At 45.7% G+C, this 16,726-nt stretch overlaps 1 protein-coding gene across 4 annotated transcripts in view; it reads right to left on the minus strand.

The window, feature by feature from the left end:
- The window catches only part of LOC308492551 (transmembrane protein 132B), a 262,945-nt gene that overhangs the window by 136,609 nt on the left and 109,610 nt on the right, over positions 1 to 16,726 (minus strand). For all 4 annotated transcript variants that reach the window (XM_081037697.1, XM_081037698.1, XM_081037699.1 and 1 more), the window contains exon 2: positions 4,045 to 4,936. In XM_081037697.1, coding sequence (XP_080893823.1) covers positions 4,045 to 4,936 — 892 coding nt within the window. The remainder of the gene's footprint in view (positions 1 to 4,044; positions 4,937 to 16,726) is intronic.

The following is a 16,726-nucleotide window of genomic DNA, read 5'->3' on the forward strand; positions in this document are numbered from 1 at the left end:
GGTATGTGACAGAGGCAGGATTCGAACCCAGGCAGTCCATCCTCAGAGCCCACAGTCTTAACCGCCTGGCAGGAGGAGTGGTCAGTGCAGGCATCTCTGAGCGAGCCGAGAAAGAGCCATTCTATTAGGTTGGTACAAAAGTCATTGCAGTTTAAAAGGTTAAAAATTATTGCAAAAACCGCAATTACTTTTGCACCAACCTAATAACAAATCAGGGATAAAGTTTCCCAAGAATCTCTCTCAGCCTCAGACACATTATATTTGGAGTGGGGGAAATTTTACAGTTCAAACTTTCCCGGAAGTGTAAACAAGACCTGCCCCAATGCTAGGCAGATCTGGCATTGCCCTGCTTATAGCCCCCGACCTCAAACCCCACCTCACAACCTTTCGCTGAAAGGCTTTTCGATCTATGGTCAGATTTGGATACCAATGTTTAAGCGGACTCTATTTCAATACTAGAGAGTGACCGATTTGACTTTTGTTCACATTGGCCCCTCTACAATATGCAGTCTGAAAGAGCAACGTGACACATGAAAATTGCACACATCTGTCCCCTTTCCATACGTCTTCAGCTCTGAAATTAGATCTCAGCCAATCTTGCACACATTCACACGTTGGTCTAGGGCCACATGTGAGCCAGAATGAAATATGTCACATTTCATTCATGAAAGACATGATTAAAACAGACAGTCAGTTATGCTGGGAAATAACACATTTCCTGAGGCCTAAAAATGGTACTTTATTTTGAGAGATTGAATATACAAATGGACAATAGCCAGACCATGTACAGCAAGAGAACTCTGACCCACTACCTGGCAGCAACCAGGCCAAAAGCCAAACCACAACCTCTGTAGCCGTCAGCCCAGAAAGGTCTGAACTTGGTCCATGACTGCCAGCTTCTCTGTTTATTGCTTCTGCTCCCAGCTCGGCCAACCAGAAAAAGGAAACGCGTCCCCAAGCTTCTTGTTAACCTGCCTTCAGCTTCCACATGTCAACAGCCTGTGACCCCAGCAGATGTGAGGCTCTCTGTTCTCCTCTGTGAGCTTCCCCAGACCTCTGCCTGCCTTCAAGTGTCCACCAAGCACAGATGACGGTGGCTGACTCCCTTGCCACGGCCAGCTCGGAATAACGAGCCTGTGTTTGTTCTCGTTTGGGTGATCTTTATTGATTTCCACAACTTCAGTATATTTTCTATGGCCATAAAATAAAGCATAATAAGTGACAGTCATATCTAGGAAGACAAGAAACTCTAGCTACTGACCCAGGAAGTTTCAACAGGTCCTGCTTCTCCCCATATGGACAGGCAGGACATCCCAGAAGAGCCGTGTGGAAAGGGAGCTCTCAACGCACATACGCAGACCCACTCCCCAATTCCATCGCTTTCCCACTGCATGATGTCAGATAGGTAACCCCGAACTTCTCTGAGTTTCCATTTCCACATCCGTGAAATGGATGTGAATTATACTATGTACAGTGCCTGTGATAATACAGAGACAATGCATGTAAATAGTTCACACAGAACTTGGCACAAACACACATAAAAATTAAAATGTATGAATTCATAGTATTAATTCACACACATCAATGGCAGCATCAATTATAGTAAATAACAGGATCAATTAGCACTTACTGAACACCTACCGTGAACACACACACTCTCCTAAGTGCTACATGAAGTAACTAATTCGCTAAACACTAATATAAGTGAAAACAGATTACTTAGGTGAGTGTAAATGTTAGCAAACTGAATTCAGCAATACGTTAAAAAGATCATACATCATGATCAAGTGTTCCTGGGAATGTCAGGTTGGTTCAGTGTCTGCAAATCAATTACCGTAATTCACCACATAAACAAAATGAAGACTAAAAATCACATGACCATATCAATAGATGCAGGAAAAGCATTTGATAAAATCCAGCATTCATTTATGATAAAACGTCTCAACAAAGTAGGAATAAAGGAAACATACCTCAACATAATAAAGGCCATGTAAAAAGTAATAATAATAAGTGAGTGAAGCAGGCCAGCTGGGAGGGGACTGCGGTGACGACGCATGATACATCTAATGACACTCGTGAACTAGAGCCCACTGTTGCCAAGTCACCAAATCTCAAAACTTTCTAAGAAAATGGTACATGAAATCTCCCTATTATTGGAGATTGGTAATGCTTAAATATTTTAAGGAATGCCATATGAGCTTTAAAAACAAAAAATCTGTGGGCCAGATTTGGTTATGGCCACCAGTTAACCTCTCTGCAGAGTCGAGTGAGCTCACTCACAGGAAGAACTCAGAATGTGGCCTGGGCCGTTCTAAGTCCTCCATGAAAGTCATCCAGTGCCTTTCATGCCATTTCCCTGGCCTGAACTGCCTTTCCCAACCAGGATCCAAGGCTTCCCTGGCCACCAGGCCATCCATCCTCCCTTTCCTCCAACTTCTCACCCAATAATGTTCTCTCTATACCAGGGATGGCAAATAAGTTTAGTGTTAAGTATCAACCCCTCCCCTCACACAGATGGGTAGGGGCTGCCAGGAGTCGTGGGCTCAATGCTGCAGTAGATTAGTCATGCCTGCCCTGGCACAGGGAGTGCTTAAGTTCTGTGGTGGATTAGTCATGCCTGCCCTGGCACAGGGAGGGCTGAAGTGCTGTGGTGGATTAGTCATGCCTGCCCTGGCACAGGGATGCTGAAGTGCTGTGGTGGATTAGTCATGCCTGCCCTGGCACAGGGAGGGCTGAAGTGCTGTGGTGGATTAGTCATGCCTGCCCTGGCACAGGGAGCACCCAGTGGCAGGAGCGTAGAAGCCATCCCTTTGCCATTCTTGGTCTATAACAAGAATATGACACTGCCTTGTGTTGATAGAATCCCTATAGAGTAAGAACTGGTTTTAGATCATCCCAGCCCCTCCACCCACTGGAGTAACTAGCATAGGGCTGGGACCACACCAAGTTCTGACTCAGTTACACCAAGACTCACTCAGAGGTTCCAAATAGGAACCCGCTTCCTGCAGGCTCCTAAGCCTTTGTGGGCTCGGCCAGAGCCGTGGGATCCCATTGGCAGGCTCTGAACAAGCACACCCCCAAAGAGGCGTGATCTGGCCCATCCGCCTCGGTCACCATCAGAAGGGCCACCGTGGGCTCGTGGCCAATCCCCACTTCTCCTGCCCTGCACCCAGCAAAACCAGCCCCGCAGCGCTGCGATTTATACATCCACCACCCCGGCCTCTGAGCACTGGGAAAACCATGTTCAGTGAGGACTCTCGTGCACCAGGCCCTGTCCCAAGAACTTCATTGACTTGATTAGTCCTCACAACAACCACAGGAGGAAACTTACCTCTGAGGAAACTGAGGTCCAGAGAGGTTAAGTGACTTGCCCCAGGGCGCACAGCTGGAATGTGGCGGAAACACTGCTATATCCTACTGCTACCCAGGAACCTTTGTGAGCAAAATAAGCTCAAACCAGGTTTGTCCCCTCGCCCAGAGAATTTCCCCACTTTTAGCAATCCTAAACTGAGTCTTCATTATGCAGATAGAGAAACTGGTTTGCTTTACCAAAGGATTCTTTCCTGATTAAAAAAACAACAACCTAAGAGGTCTAGGACAGTGTTTCAGAATGTTCCTTCATGCACTTAGAAATTGGAATTCATTTACAAAGTTTCTTTCCCCTCCCACGCAGCATCATAGGATCGCACATAGGGGCAGTGGTAGGTTCGGGCTGTCACGTGACAGCTCCACCTTCCTAAAGCAGAAGGAGCACTAGGACCTCCCCGCCTGGAATGCTGCTCTCAGAGTAGTTGTTTTTAATCCTGGCTTCACAACAGGGCTACTTGGGGAGCTCTCAGAAAACACAGATGCCCAAGGCCCACCCCCAAATATTCTGTTTGACTTTGTCTGCTCTATTGTCTGGCATGGGTCTCCGTTTCACACTTGTAAGTGTCCTTTCTACACTGAACACTCAGTATACGATCAACACCCACTTAGGAACTGACAGTTCATTGAAGACCAGGAATTGATTTCCACCCCATCCAACACGGCAACGCCTCTTACCTAAGAGTGAAGTGGTCTGCCACAGAGCCACTGGTCAGAGACACCAAAAAGGTGGCCGTGTCCCCTTCCCGGATGAGGTTCACAGGAACGGAGATGACGAGGTTCTCATCCAGGCTCACCAGAGACCACTTCAGGTCGTCTTGAGTCGGGTAGACCACCACACTCCCAATCCTCTCCCGGGCTGGAGACGGCTGCTGAGGGCCCTCCTGGCCTGAGTGGATGTTGTTCTCCCACTTGCCATCCTCCACCAGGGGACACTGGCCAGCCTGGTCAGCCGGGTAGAGCGTGAAGAAGAGCTCCATGGCCGTGCCCCCCAGCAGGGCCGGGATCTCCTCCTCGGGCTCCAGGTCCAGCCCGGAGCTGAACCACTCGGGCAGCAGCTCCAGCTCGGCCATGCACAGCCCCGGGTCCCCTTGCAGCCGACAGCTGGCCGCCACTTCCCTGGCCTCCGGAAAAGCAAACATCTTGACACATGGTAGATTGTCCTCAGAGTCACTGTCATCCCAGGCCATCCCAGTGATGTAAAACAAGGTCTGCACCTTGGGCCTGTTGGAGTAGATGGAGCTGTCAAGGATGTGAGATTTCAGCTTCCAGCTGAAAGGAAACTTGGCCATGTTTGCGAAGGCGGTGGAGGTCAGCATGAGCTCCTGGGGGATGGTCTTCTCGGCTGAAAATGGGCCGTAGCTGGCATTGACGACCGGGGGGGACCTGGCCCGGTAGATGAAGAAGGACTCTACCCGGGCCTGCAGGCTGGAGTTCCTCGTGACGTCCTGGTTGGCTTCTTTTAGGAAGAAGAACTCGTCTGCGTCAGTGATTTGGAAGCTCGTGGGGAGATAAGCAGGCAGCGAGGAAAACCTCTGGAGGCTATCCACAATTCCACGACTCTCCGTCACTGCACAAGAAGGGACAGCGAAGGAAAAATAAGAGCCGTGTCCTGATATGTCCGGAAGTCAATGCAATGCCACCTCACCCACCACCCATCAAGCCACCCACTGGCCACACCTCTCCTCCCCACTCTCAGCACAGTGAAAGTCCTGTAATTACATAAAATGTGTTCTCTGGAATCTTCCCAAAAAACCAGGGCAGAGTGGAGGGCACCTCATTTACCACTGATCCAGTAGTCCTGTGGCTGAACAGCTACCCCCCAGAGAGACATGTCACCTCCTCCTGGTCTCCCAAAGCACCAGACTCAGAGGATCACAGTCATCTTGGTTGTAATCCCTCCACGGAGAGCAGCTGGCATACCCACCGAGCCCACCATAGAGTCAGACATCACACCATGGTATGTGATATGTTCACACTTCATTACTTTGATATTCGTGCTTCTCTTCATCACTCCTATATGTCATATCGACTTGGACGTTTAGACATCTCCATAATGCTTACTGAAATGAGGGGGAAGCTATGGCTCAGCATTCCCACTGCTAGAAACTTCTCCTTGCAAAACTCTAGTGAGAATGCATAAGGATTTATCTACAAGGATGTTCACTGCAGCAATTTTGAATTGCAAACAAACTTAAAAGCAGATGGGCTGCACACAAAAGAAGTAAAAAATAACGACAGAAACATCGATGTGGAGGGGTGAGTAAAAATGGTAGTGATTTTAGAATGTGTTCAAACTTTCGCGACCATCAACTTAAAATAGAGTGCTATAAACATAGCTCGGTATATACGAAGCACATGGTAACCAGAAGCCAAAACCTACCAGAGAGATACGAGAAATACAGAGAAAGGAATCTAAACACAACACTACATAAAGTCGTCAACATACAGAAGAGCAAGAGAGCAAGACAATAAGAAAGGAACAGAGAAGAACTACAAAAACAATCCAAAAACAGTCAAATGGCAATAACTACATACCTATCAATAATTACTTTAAATGTAAATGGATCAAATGCTCCAATCAAAAGAAGAATGGATAAAGAAGATGTGTACATATATATAATGGAGTATTACTCGGCCATAAAAAAGAGTGAGATCTTACCATTTGCGACAATATGGATGGACCTAGAGAGTCCATTTAAACCCAATTAAAAAACCCAATTAAAAAATGGGCAGAGGACTTGAGGAGACATTTTTCTAAAAAGGACATACAGAAGGCAAGAAGACATATGAAGAAATGCTCAAACTCACTAACCATCAGAGAAATGCAAATAAAAACCACAATGAGATACCACCTCACTCCAGTCAAAATGGCTATTATCAATAAATCAACAAACAACAAATGCTGGCGCGGATGTGGAGAAAAGGGAACGCTAGTGCACTGTTGGTGGGATTGCAGATTAGTGCAGCCACTATGGAAAACAGTATGGAGGTATCTCAGGAATCTGAAAATGGAACTACCCTATGATCCAGTAATTCCACTCCTAGGCATCTACCCGGAGAAATCCAAAACTCCAATTCAAAAATCAGTATGCACTCCTATGTTTATTGCAGCACTTTACACAATAGCCAAGAAATGGAAACAGCCGAAATGCCCATCGGTAGATGACTGGATTAAGCTGTGGTACATTTATACAATGGAGTATTACGCAGCCATAAAGAAGAAAGAAATCTTACCATTTGCAACAACATGGATGGATCTAGAGAACATTATGTTAAGTGAAATAAGTCAGAAAGAGAAAGACAAGTACCATATGATCTCACTTATATGCGGGATCTAAAGAAAAGAATATGTGAATGAACTAATCAGAAACAGTTTTGGGGACACAAAGAAAAAACCAAGAGTTGTTAGATGGGCGGGGGGGGGGTGGATAAGGGGAAAGGTGAAGGGATTAGGAAGCAGCTGTAACCACAAGATGGCCTCAGGGTTTTTTGAAAATTAATTTGGGGAACGTATTCAATAATGTTGTAAAGATTTTGTTGGGTATCCTATGGACATGCGTCCTATTTGGGAGACCACCTCAGGGATACTGTGGATGCCTGATCATGGCATTATACACCAGAAGCTAAACATTAATGAATGCCAACTATAATTTTATATATATAATGTGATGGCTCAGTGCGAGGTCGAGGGATAGTGGATGGGGGCAGGGGGGTTCACAGTGTCAGGGATATAAATGATGAACGTCTAAGTATGACCTTGTCTTGTACACCTGAAACTAATAAGTTAAAATAAAAAAATAAAAAATAAATCAACAAACAATGGTTGTTGGTGAGGATGTAGAGAAGGGAGGACCCTCGTGCAGTGTTGGTGGGATGGCAGATTGGTGCAGCCACTGTGGGAGACAATATGGCGGTTTCTTGGAAATTTAAAGATGGAGCTACCATGTGGCTCAGTAGTCCCACTTCTGGGTATTTATTTGAAGAAATCCGAAACACTGATTCAAAAAGACATATGCATGCTATGTTCATTGTAGCATTATTTGCGGTGGCCAGGATATGGGGGCAGCCTTCAATGGATGGATGGATGGATAGAGGAAATGTGGCACATATGGCGGAGTGTTGCTCAGCCATTGAGACAATGGAATCTTACCCATTTGCGGTAACATGGATAGACCTATTTCACTATGCTAAGTGAAATAAGTCAGACTGAGAAAGACAAATACCATATGATCTCACTTATATGTGCAATCTAAAGAACAAATAAATGAACAAACAAAATAGACACACACTCATAGATGCAGAGAACAAACTGTTGGTTGCCAGATGGGAGGGGGATTGGGGGACTGAGTGAAAGACGTGAAGGGATTAAGAAATACAAATTGGCTGTTAGGAAATAGTCACGGGGAAATAAAGTACAGCATAGGGAACATAGTCAATAACATTGTAATAACTATGTGTGGTGTCAGCTGGGTACTAGACTTATAGGGGGGATCACTTCATAAGTTATATAAATGTCTAATCACAGAACTAGAACAAATAATCCTAAAACTAATATGAAACTACAAAAGACCCCAAATCGCTACAGCAATCTTGAGGCAGAACAAAGTCGGAGATACCATGCTATCTGAAACTAATAAAATATTGAATGTCAACTGTAATTGAAATTATTTTAATTTTTAAAAATTGAATTAAATATGCACATATACATACACATGTATATGTGTGGAGGGATGCATATACTTGTATGTACGTGTGTGTGTGTTTCTTATTATGTGTTTCTTTCAAATGGGAAAACAGACCCCAGAGCCAACAAGCTTTTGCAAACTAAGGACAGCCCATCCAGAACCGGGTCAGTAAGTCAGGTTAGGGACTGACGGGGGTCTTCCCTGCCCTGAAGTGGACCTCTGCCACTGGGTCCAACCAGTGAAAGAAGACATGGGAGCTGATAGCGGTGTTTAAAATGCCGCATCCCTAGAGGAAAACAGGCAAAGAGATACCATTCCACTGACTTGACTCCTGATAACGTGTTTTCTGCAGCTATTACAAATCCTGCACAATACAGTTTTCTACGGATTTAACTATTTGGGGGCCTTTTCAGGGCTGTCCTTGGTGAACTTTCCTTTCCCAGAGGATGACAAAATTGTACTTAGGAGATTGTGGAAAAGAGACAACCACGGAGGGGCTGGTATTTCCTTTCTCCAAGAAGGCATTCAGAAGGCCAGTCCTCCTCAACATACTGTATGACCCCACTTACAAGCAGAATCGAAAATGGTCAAACTCACAGATGTAGAAAGTAGGAGGATGGTGCTTGCCAGGGGCTGGGCAAGGGGATGGGGGGATGTTGGTCAAGGAGTATGAAGTTTTGGTTATGCAAGATGAATAATTTCTGGAGATCTAATGGACAGCAATGTGGAATCGTTAACAATCCTGTATTGTGCACTGTAATTTGCTAAAAGGGTAGGTTTTGAATTAAATCTTCTCATCACGCACACACCATGGTAACTACGTAGAGGTAATGGACAAGTTAATTAGCTTGACTGTAATCATTTCCATATAGAAACATATGAAGACATCAACTTGTACACCTCGCGTATACACAAGCTTACATGTCAATAATACCTCAAAGTTGCAAAGGAAAGAAAGGAAAAGGAAGCAAGTTCTCAGTGGCATCAATAGCGCAGGTCACGTGCTGGATGAATTACTGGAGGACGAGAATAAGTACTTGTTCACTCCTCAGACTACTTAACCCTATTTACTACTCACTGGCCATGTTCCCAGCCCCGTGGCATGTGGGAACATCACAGGGACAAGACAGATGTGATTGCTGCCCCCAAGGAGCTGGCAAAGGCTAGAGGAGGGCACAGTTGACACAAGCAAAGCAATTACACACCTGAACATTAAGACCCTTGAAACTGCCCATTCCAGTAATTCTCCTTCTAGGAATTCGTGCTGAGGAAAGAACCAAGAAACCGGGAAGGAGATTAATGTGCAAGTCTGCTCGTCACGAGCATGATTTATTACAACACCGCGCTGGGAGCACCCTAAAAGCCCATCATTAGGGAAATGATTAAATAAATGATTCAAGCTATGAGTATACCGTGTGAGACAGTAAAAGGTCATCAAAGCCATGATTTCAACAAGTACGCAGGATTGTACAAGCATGAGGAAATGCTTACAACATGCTAGGTGAAAGAGCAGACATCAAAACTTTAAATTATCCCAAACCTGCTTAAAATATATATACAGGGGGTGCCAAAAAAATGTAGGCACATTTTAAGAAAGGAAAAAACTGGATTCAAGTTACACGATAGGAACCACTTGGAGCACCTCTTGTCATTGCAGAAGTCAAACGTGACTTGTATTCATCTTTTGTTGTCGGGATACATTGTGTATTACAATTTTAATACAGTTTTTTTCCTTTCTTAAAATGTGCATCCATTTTTTGGTACCCTCTGCTTATCTGCACATAACATACATGTTACATATACACAGAGACACGCATACAATATATTCACTTTCGTAATATAGACTTGATTCCTTCTAAACGGGTCCCATCGATTGGGCAGAATTCACATCCAAGACAGAGGAGGGAGAAATGACTTTGAAGAATTAGCCTCATGTCAAGAAAAGTTTTAGCAGCTGCCCCCACCAAAGGGCAGTCGGTATTTTGACAATGTCAAGCAGTGCAAAAGCATCATTCTAGATGAAACTTAAACTAGTTTATTTTGGTTTTTTTCCCCCTCACCAATCCAGGAAGTGTAATTCCAGGTGAGTTTGCCCATGAATTAATTGGTGACAGGGGAACATCTGCCTGGAGCAGCATGACAATACCCTTTAGTGCAGCCAAACGGGCACGCAGCCAGCCGGGCTGAGATTGGAAGCGAGAGGTTCACATTTTACCTCCTCATAAAATTCAGGGAAAGCCCAAGGCAAGGTTTAAATTCTGACTTATTTCCAAGTGTGGAAAAGGCAATTGAAATAAATGCAAAGTTTAATGTGCTGTTTTCATTGTGGACTGTTTTTTTTTTCTTTATCATTTGTGTCAATATTTTATACCTCTCAAAAACTGATTTACAAGAAACTTAAAGCTGTGCCTTCTCACTTTATAGTGGCCAAAGTCTCCCTTTCATCTGAAATAACAGGTTTACAGTCCTGTCCCACCATAACTCAAGTAAAATGCAGTAAAATTTTGTCTGAAAGCTTATATGGGAAGCCATAAATATCAGCTGCCAGGGTCTCATTTAGTCCTCGAACCAGATTGCAATAAAACATGACATCCGAATCTCGGAGCATTGTAGGAAGCCATGGGACTATGCCTTGGGAAATATATCCATGGCCTGAAAAGCTGACCCCCCCCCCTTTAATCCCCAAATCTCATTGAGTGGCACCATTCTTTTTCCCACCGACAGGTAGACCAGGTGGCCAGAGTTCTGACTGAGAAAGGAGGCCTCAGACAGTCTACTGATTTCCTAGATGACTTTTCACCCCCTGCCTGCACCCCTAGCACTGCCTGAATGAGGTGGGTCCTGAGAGCAAGAAATGAGGGGGCCATGGTGAGGCCCAGCTGAAAAGGCTTCTCTCCGCTGCCCTCCTTATGAGCCAGGAAGAGACTCCAGTTCAGGTTCACTGAGAACACAAAGCATATCAGGAATGCTCTGTGGTTGAAGGACGCTGCGACTTGCAACACTGATAGCAGATGGCTCCAGGGAGGCCCCAAAGAGAGTTTCAGGGGGAAACTGACAACCTCCCCGAATGCAGCAGCCCACGGCGCGCTGGACCTCCCAGCAGGGACCCTGTGACCCCACGTGCATGGACAGACATCTCTGCTGTGCTGGGCACACACAAGATACTCGTGGGCGTGTGCCTTGGTCAGGACAGGTGGGACCTGTGGCCCTGAGCCCAGGGTGGTGCAGTGTGAACCCGCTACACCCCACAGACTCACCGTTCACTAACATCGTCAGCCCTACCTGGAAACTAATGACCAGTCTGTGGCTACCGGTCACCCACCTGAGGGTTGAGCCCCGTGATACTCCTGCCGCTGAGTCTCGTTTTCTAATTCACATAGCACAACGCAGGCATGGACAGCCAGATGTAAAAGGCTCTCTTTCCAAGGGACCAGGTGGCCAGGTCTTTGGAAACCACCAGCAAGAGAAGTTTTTCACTGACCCATCGAAGTGTGGCCCTAACACCTGATACCACCACCACCTGGGTGCCCCGACTGATGTCATAGCCCTGGAGGCCAGGAGCGAGAAGAAGGCCTTCGTAAGCTTTCGTGCTCATCAGGACAGTGCAGTGATGTCATTTCTGTGGCAGAGGCAGGGTCTAGAAGATTCTCGTGCTCTCTGCAGCCACGTGTTCTCGCATCTAGCTCCACCACCCCACTCAGCGCCATCTTTGTGCCTGTCTCCTAGCACTATCCACTTGCTAGGGAAGCTCGCCACCCATGTGCGCAGAACAGCGCCTTCTTGTCAGGATTTCTCAGCTCTGGGAGGGCTTCTGTGACCAGCAACTCCAGCCCTGCCCTGTTTTCTGTTACAGGGAACTACATTTCCCAAGCTCCCTTGCTCCCTGGCTTCTGGGTGTGGTCAGCCAATGGGAAGCTCTGTTGGAAGATGGAGGGTGGGAAGAGGGCATTTCCTCCCTGGTCCCCTCCCTGTAGTATTTGCCTGTAGAGACTGTGTGTCTTCTGTGATCCCAGCCTCATACAGGGCCCCCACCGTGGGCACAACTCCCTGGAGGTGGTAGTTCTGTCCCTCCAGCCCAAGAGGCGGTGACGGCTTCCTGCTGTTATTAACTTCTGGATTGCTTTACCATCCCAGATGGTACTTTCCTGGCCCGATTTGGTTCCTCAGATCTTCCATCACCCAAATAACTCATTCCTTTTATCAAATTCCCTCTGTTGAAATAACTAGAGTGCTTTCTATTTCTCGGCTAAAGCCTGACTAATACATCCAGTCACTAATCACTTCACCCTGTTATATTTCTTCAAAGCCACTACCCCCATCTGAAATTAGCCCGGTACTTTTTCTTGTTTACTTATTTACTATCCATTCTCCCCACTAGCATTCAAACTCACGAGAGCAGAGACCTGACATCTGGTTACTGCTGGCTCTCCAGTACCTAGCGGAAGAAACGAAACAAGTATTTGCTGAATGAATGTCCATCAATCAAGATTGCCTTGGTTCACTGCTTGAGAGGCTAAATCTCTTTGTGTTTCTTTGCAGTCTGTCTTTGGCTTCTTCCCACGGTTGTCAATAGATACCATTAATATTAACGAATCACTTGTCGATCCCATTATCACTCCCTTCATTTCCTTCTCAAATGTCACACCACTGTGGTCACTAGCTGCTTGCTAGATATGCCAAGCAAAGAGCTGCAATTCTCACCTAGGAGGAGAAAATCGCACTTAAAGGAGAAACATATCACTTACACAGTACCTGCCCTGCACCAACACACCTGCTGTGTATCCATCGTTACCTGCCTAATCAGATGATTATCACAGCGGCTGTGACATGCGTAGTCTTAGTCCCTTTTGGAAAATGATGAAACTGAGGCACAGAGAAATTAAGTAATATGAACATGGTCAAAGTTAGGATTCAAACGAGCTCTGTCCAGTCGCAAAGCCTTTCCACTTCTCTGTACTGCCTGAAGGTCAACTGCCTGGTGGTTCTACAAAGAGGCTAAGGAGTTAGCCATCCAGAGGTCAGTTGAAGGAGCTGGAGCTCAATGCTCAGAAGGCCAGAGTCATGGACACAAACCCTATACATCCAGTGAGGTTTTCGTTTCTTTGCTCACAGGTGACTATGTCTCCCATCCCAGGTACAGCCTGGAGTCCGAAATAGAACAGGAAAATAGGTACAGCTGACCCAGGGCATCTCAGCCCAGCTTCTGGCAAAACCGCCAGCGATCCACAACATTAAGGGAGTGGTAAATATGGACGAGCATCGCTACCTACAAACCACCTCACATATCCTGGAGCCTCAGAAGGAGCAGCCAGTGCAACAAGTTGGACCAAACACTCTGGGATTAAGTCTGTCAATCGCATGTGGTCATTTATTCATTAAAATCAGCTGCGGTGCCACAATATTGTATGTTCCCATTCAGTTTGCTCCTACCCCCAACTGTATTCTTTGATTATGTCCTGGGGACCAGATCCTGCCACACCTCAGCATTTGAAAGAGGAGCCATTGATCATAGAACCAAAAAAGGTAGCAAACACTTGGCTATTGAATTCAAAAGCCATCAGTACAAAAGTAAGATGGAGAAAGTCAGATGAGCTTCATTCTCAACCAAATAAAATACACCACGGACTGAGAGGGAAGGACAGACCACACAGACAGGACAGCATGAGGCCACCAGTGCCAGCGGGTCATCAGGCAGCACTGACACTTCCCTTTGTCCCAAAATTCTTCCCAAGGCCCTGTGTGGCCAAATGGGATGTTCACAGGAACAGGAAGCAGATAAGAAGCTGGGAGAAACCAGGAAACAGCAGGGAAATGGACAAGAAGCAGACAGGAAGTAGACAGAAAGCAGACAAGAAGGGAGAAGGCCCTTCTCCCAGCTCCAGGCCTACAGTCTCCTCTACGACCGCCAACCCCTAATAGTAGAGACTAACAGGAAACCAACGGCCAAGGGAAATGGGGTTTGCAGACTGCCAGCACCAACAGTGCACACTGGAGAACAGAAAGGTGAGTTGGAACTAAGAGACAATAACTTACTAACTGGTAGCTCCCATTTGTCAGGAGAAAATGTGGAGGCACATGTAGTAAATGATGGCACCAGGACAGCACCCGGGAAACTGCCCCACAGTATGTGCCCCTAGGCACTGGCCCCCACACACAGCTTTGCATCGAGGAAGCTGAGGGAAGGAAGAATTCTTAGTCCTTGATCTCTGGGCTGTCCCATAATCCCTGCTTGGCCCAGAGGGATACATGGATACCCTACAGAAATGTATAAGGTGAAGCCAGAAGGTGGATCCTCCTAGAGAAGAAGCCAGGAATCCAGAGTTGTGTGTGTCAATCAGAAGCTGCAGAATGTGACAGGTATCCTGGACTCCTAGGTACTGTGTAGAACTATCCATGAAATAGAGAATATGGCAATAACATCCAGACTGAAGAAAGAAGATAATGAATCCAAGTCAGGCACATTTGAGTTGAGGTAAAGGAAAGATGATAGGGAAACTATTGAAAATATGACTGTTGGGATTCAGGGGGAGATTGACCCCTATTTCATCTCCCCACAAAGGTAAGCTCCTTTCAGACATGGTGCCACATCAAAACTGCTTCTCAGACTGGGATCCACAACCCTGGCTGCAGAGTAAATGCACATGGGAGACAACATGCACATCATACTGGTCCTGCGTGCCAGAATTGATTTACATGGTCTCTGGAGGGGGGCAATTTTTCAATGTTCCCTGGCTGATTCAACTGAACAGCAGTAGGGAGAACCAGCACTCTAAAAGTTTAAGGACTCTACTGGGTACACAGTAGGTGCTTCATGTATACTAAAATATTAATTGTCATTCATCACCTTGAGGGCAAGTCTTGGGTCATACACCAGCAAGTCCAGTAAGGCTTAAATATGACTATAAATTACAGTAGTAAGAACAGATAAAATAGAGAAAAATATGGCCAAAGAGAAAACAAGAATGGGGTCATCATCATCATCGTCATCACCATCATCACCACCATCACCATTACCATCACCATCATCACCACCATCATCACTATCACCATCATCATCACCACCATCATCGTCACCACCATCACCACCATCACCATCATCACCATCATCATCACCATCACCATCATCACCACCATCATCACCATCATCACCATCATCATCATCATCACCATCATCACCATCATCACCACCACCATCATCACCACTGTCATCATCATCATCACAGCCATCATTTATATAATCCTTATGACACACTAAGCATTGTTTTAAACATTTTACAAGTATTAACTCTTTTAATTGTCACAATCTTCTTGATTATAAGGATCTGATTATCCCCACTCACAGATGGGGAAACTGAGGCACAGGGAGGTTAAGATCCCGCAGCTTGTGAGTGGCAGAGGTGGGATTCAAGCCAATCAGTGTAGCTCCAGGCAGAGCTGGCAGTCTTAGCCACAGAGGAAAGCTCAGCCAGCAGAGTGCACGTTGTAAGAGCTTAGGCGATGACCAAAGGAAGCTGAGAATGTACCTCTGAATTGCCCAGCTCCCAAAGCACGAGATAAGGTCACTAGTTGGACACCATCCCTAAGATAAAAGCAGGAAGCCAAGCTTTTCCTGGCTCTGGGAGAAGTCCCTCTGTTGGGTGTCCTGGAGGCCCCTGAGGGACACACCATTATCCTACAAGACACTGCGCATTTATTGGGTGCTTCCTACAGCATTCCTCCATGCCAGGAGGAACATAAGAAAGGACAAGCAAATAAGAGCAGGTCCGCCCAGGACAAAGGACAGCTGGCAGCTCTTGAAAGGTCTGGCCCAATAGACAAATAAAATCCGGATTATGATCCTAGAGAGCCCTACCCTTCACACCCCACCTCCATGAACGCGCTTTCTTACCAAACCGGGAAAAGTCTTAGAAAGAGGTGAGAGGCAGAGCACTTGAGATCACATTCTCTGGCAAGATCTGGGGGCACAAATATTCTGCATAGACAACGGCCAATGCACAGGATTTAAAACATAGGGAAGAGTATCAATCTTTTATTTCATGGCGTCCAACCACTGCTTCCATGCCAAGAAAGCCACCCTAACATCCAAGGTCAAATACACACTCGTGCGCACTTTCACCTAGCCCTCCGTGGGTGGGTGTATGGATACGCATGGTGCATCTATATCTTTATATTTCATTCTTTTTGTACTGAGGTATCTATGACAATTAACAATTGTATATATTTTAAATGCACAATTTGATGGTTGGATGTACATACACATTATGAAATAATCACCATAATCAAGCTAACTCAATATGAATTAACTTGATTTTTTTTTTCTTAATAAGAATACTTAAGATCTACCCTCTTGGCAAATTTCAAGTATTACATTTAATTCTGGAGTCCATCTGAAGTTGTTTTGGTGTACAATGCAAAGTGAGACTCTAATAGAAGTTGAAAACTAGCCTACACGGAATCAGCCAGTGGAAGTATTTTATTTGACTTCACCTTTTAGGGGATTTTTAATTGAAAAAAAAATGTGCCTGTATTTGGGGATAGCCTTTAAAGAGGTAATTAAGTGCAAACAAGGTCATTAGGGCGGACCCTAATCCAACATGACTGGTGTGCTTATGAGGAGAGGAGATTAGGGCACAGACACACACAGAGGGACGGCCATGTGAAGACCCAGAAGG

This window comes from Rhinolophus hipposideros (genome assembly GCF_964194185.1).
Source record: "Rhinolophus hipposideros genome assembly, chromosome: 24".
Lineage (NCBI taxonomy): Eukaryota > Metazoa > Chordata > Mammalia > Chiroptera > Rhinolophidae > Rhinolophus > Rhinolophus hipposideros.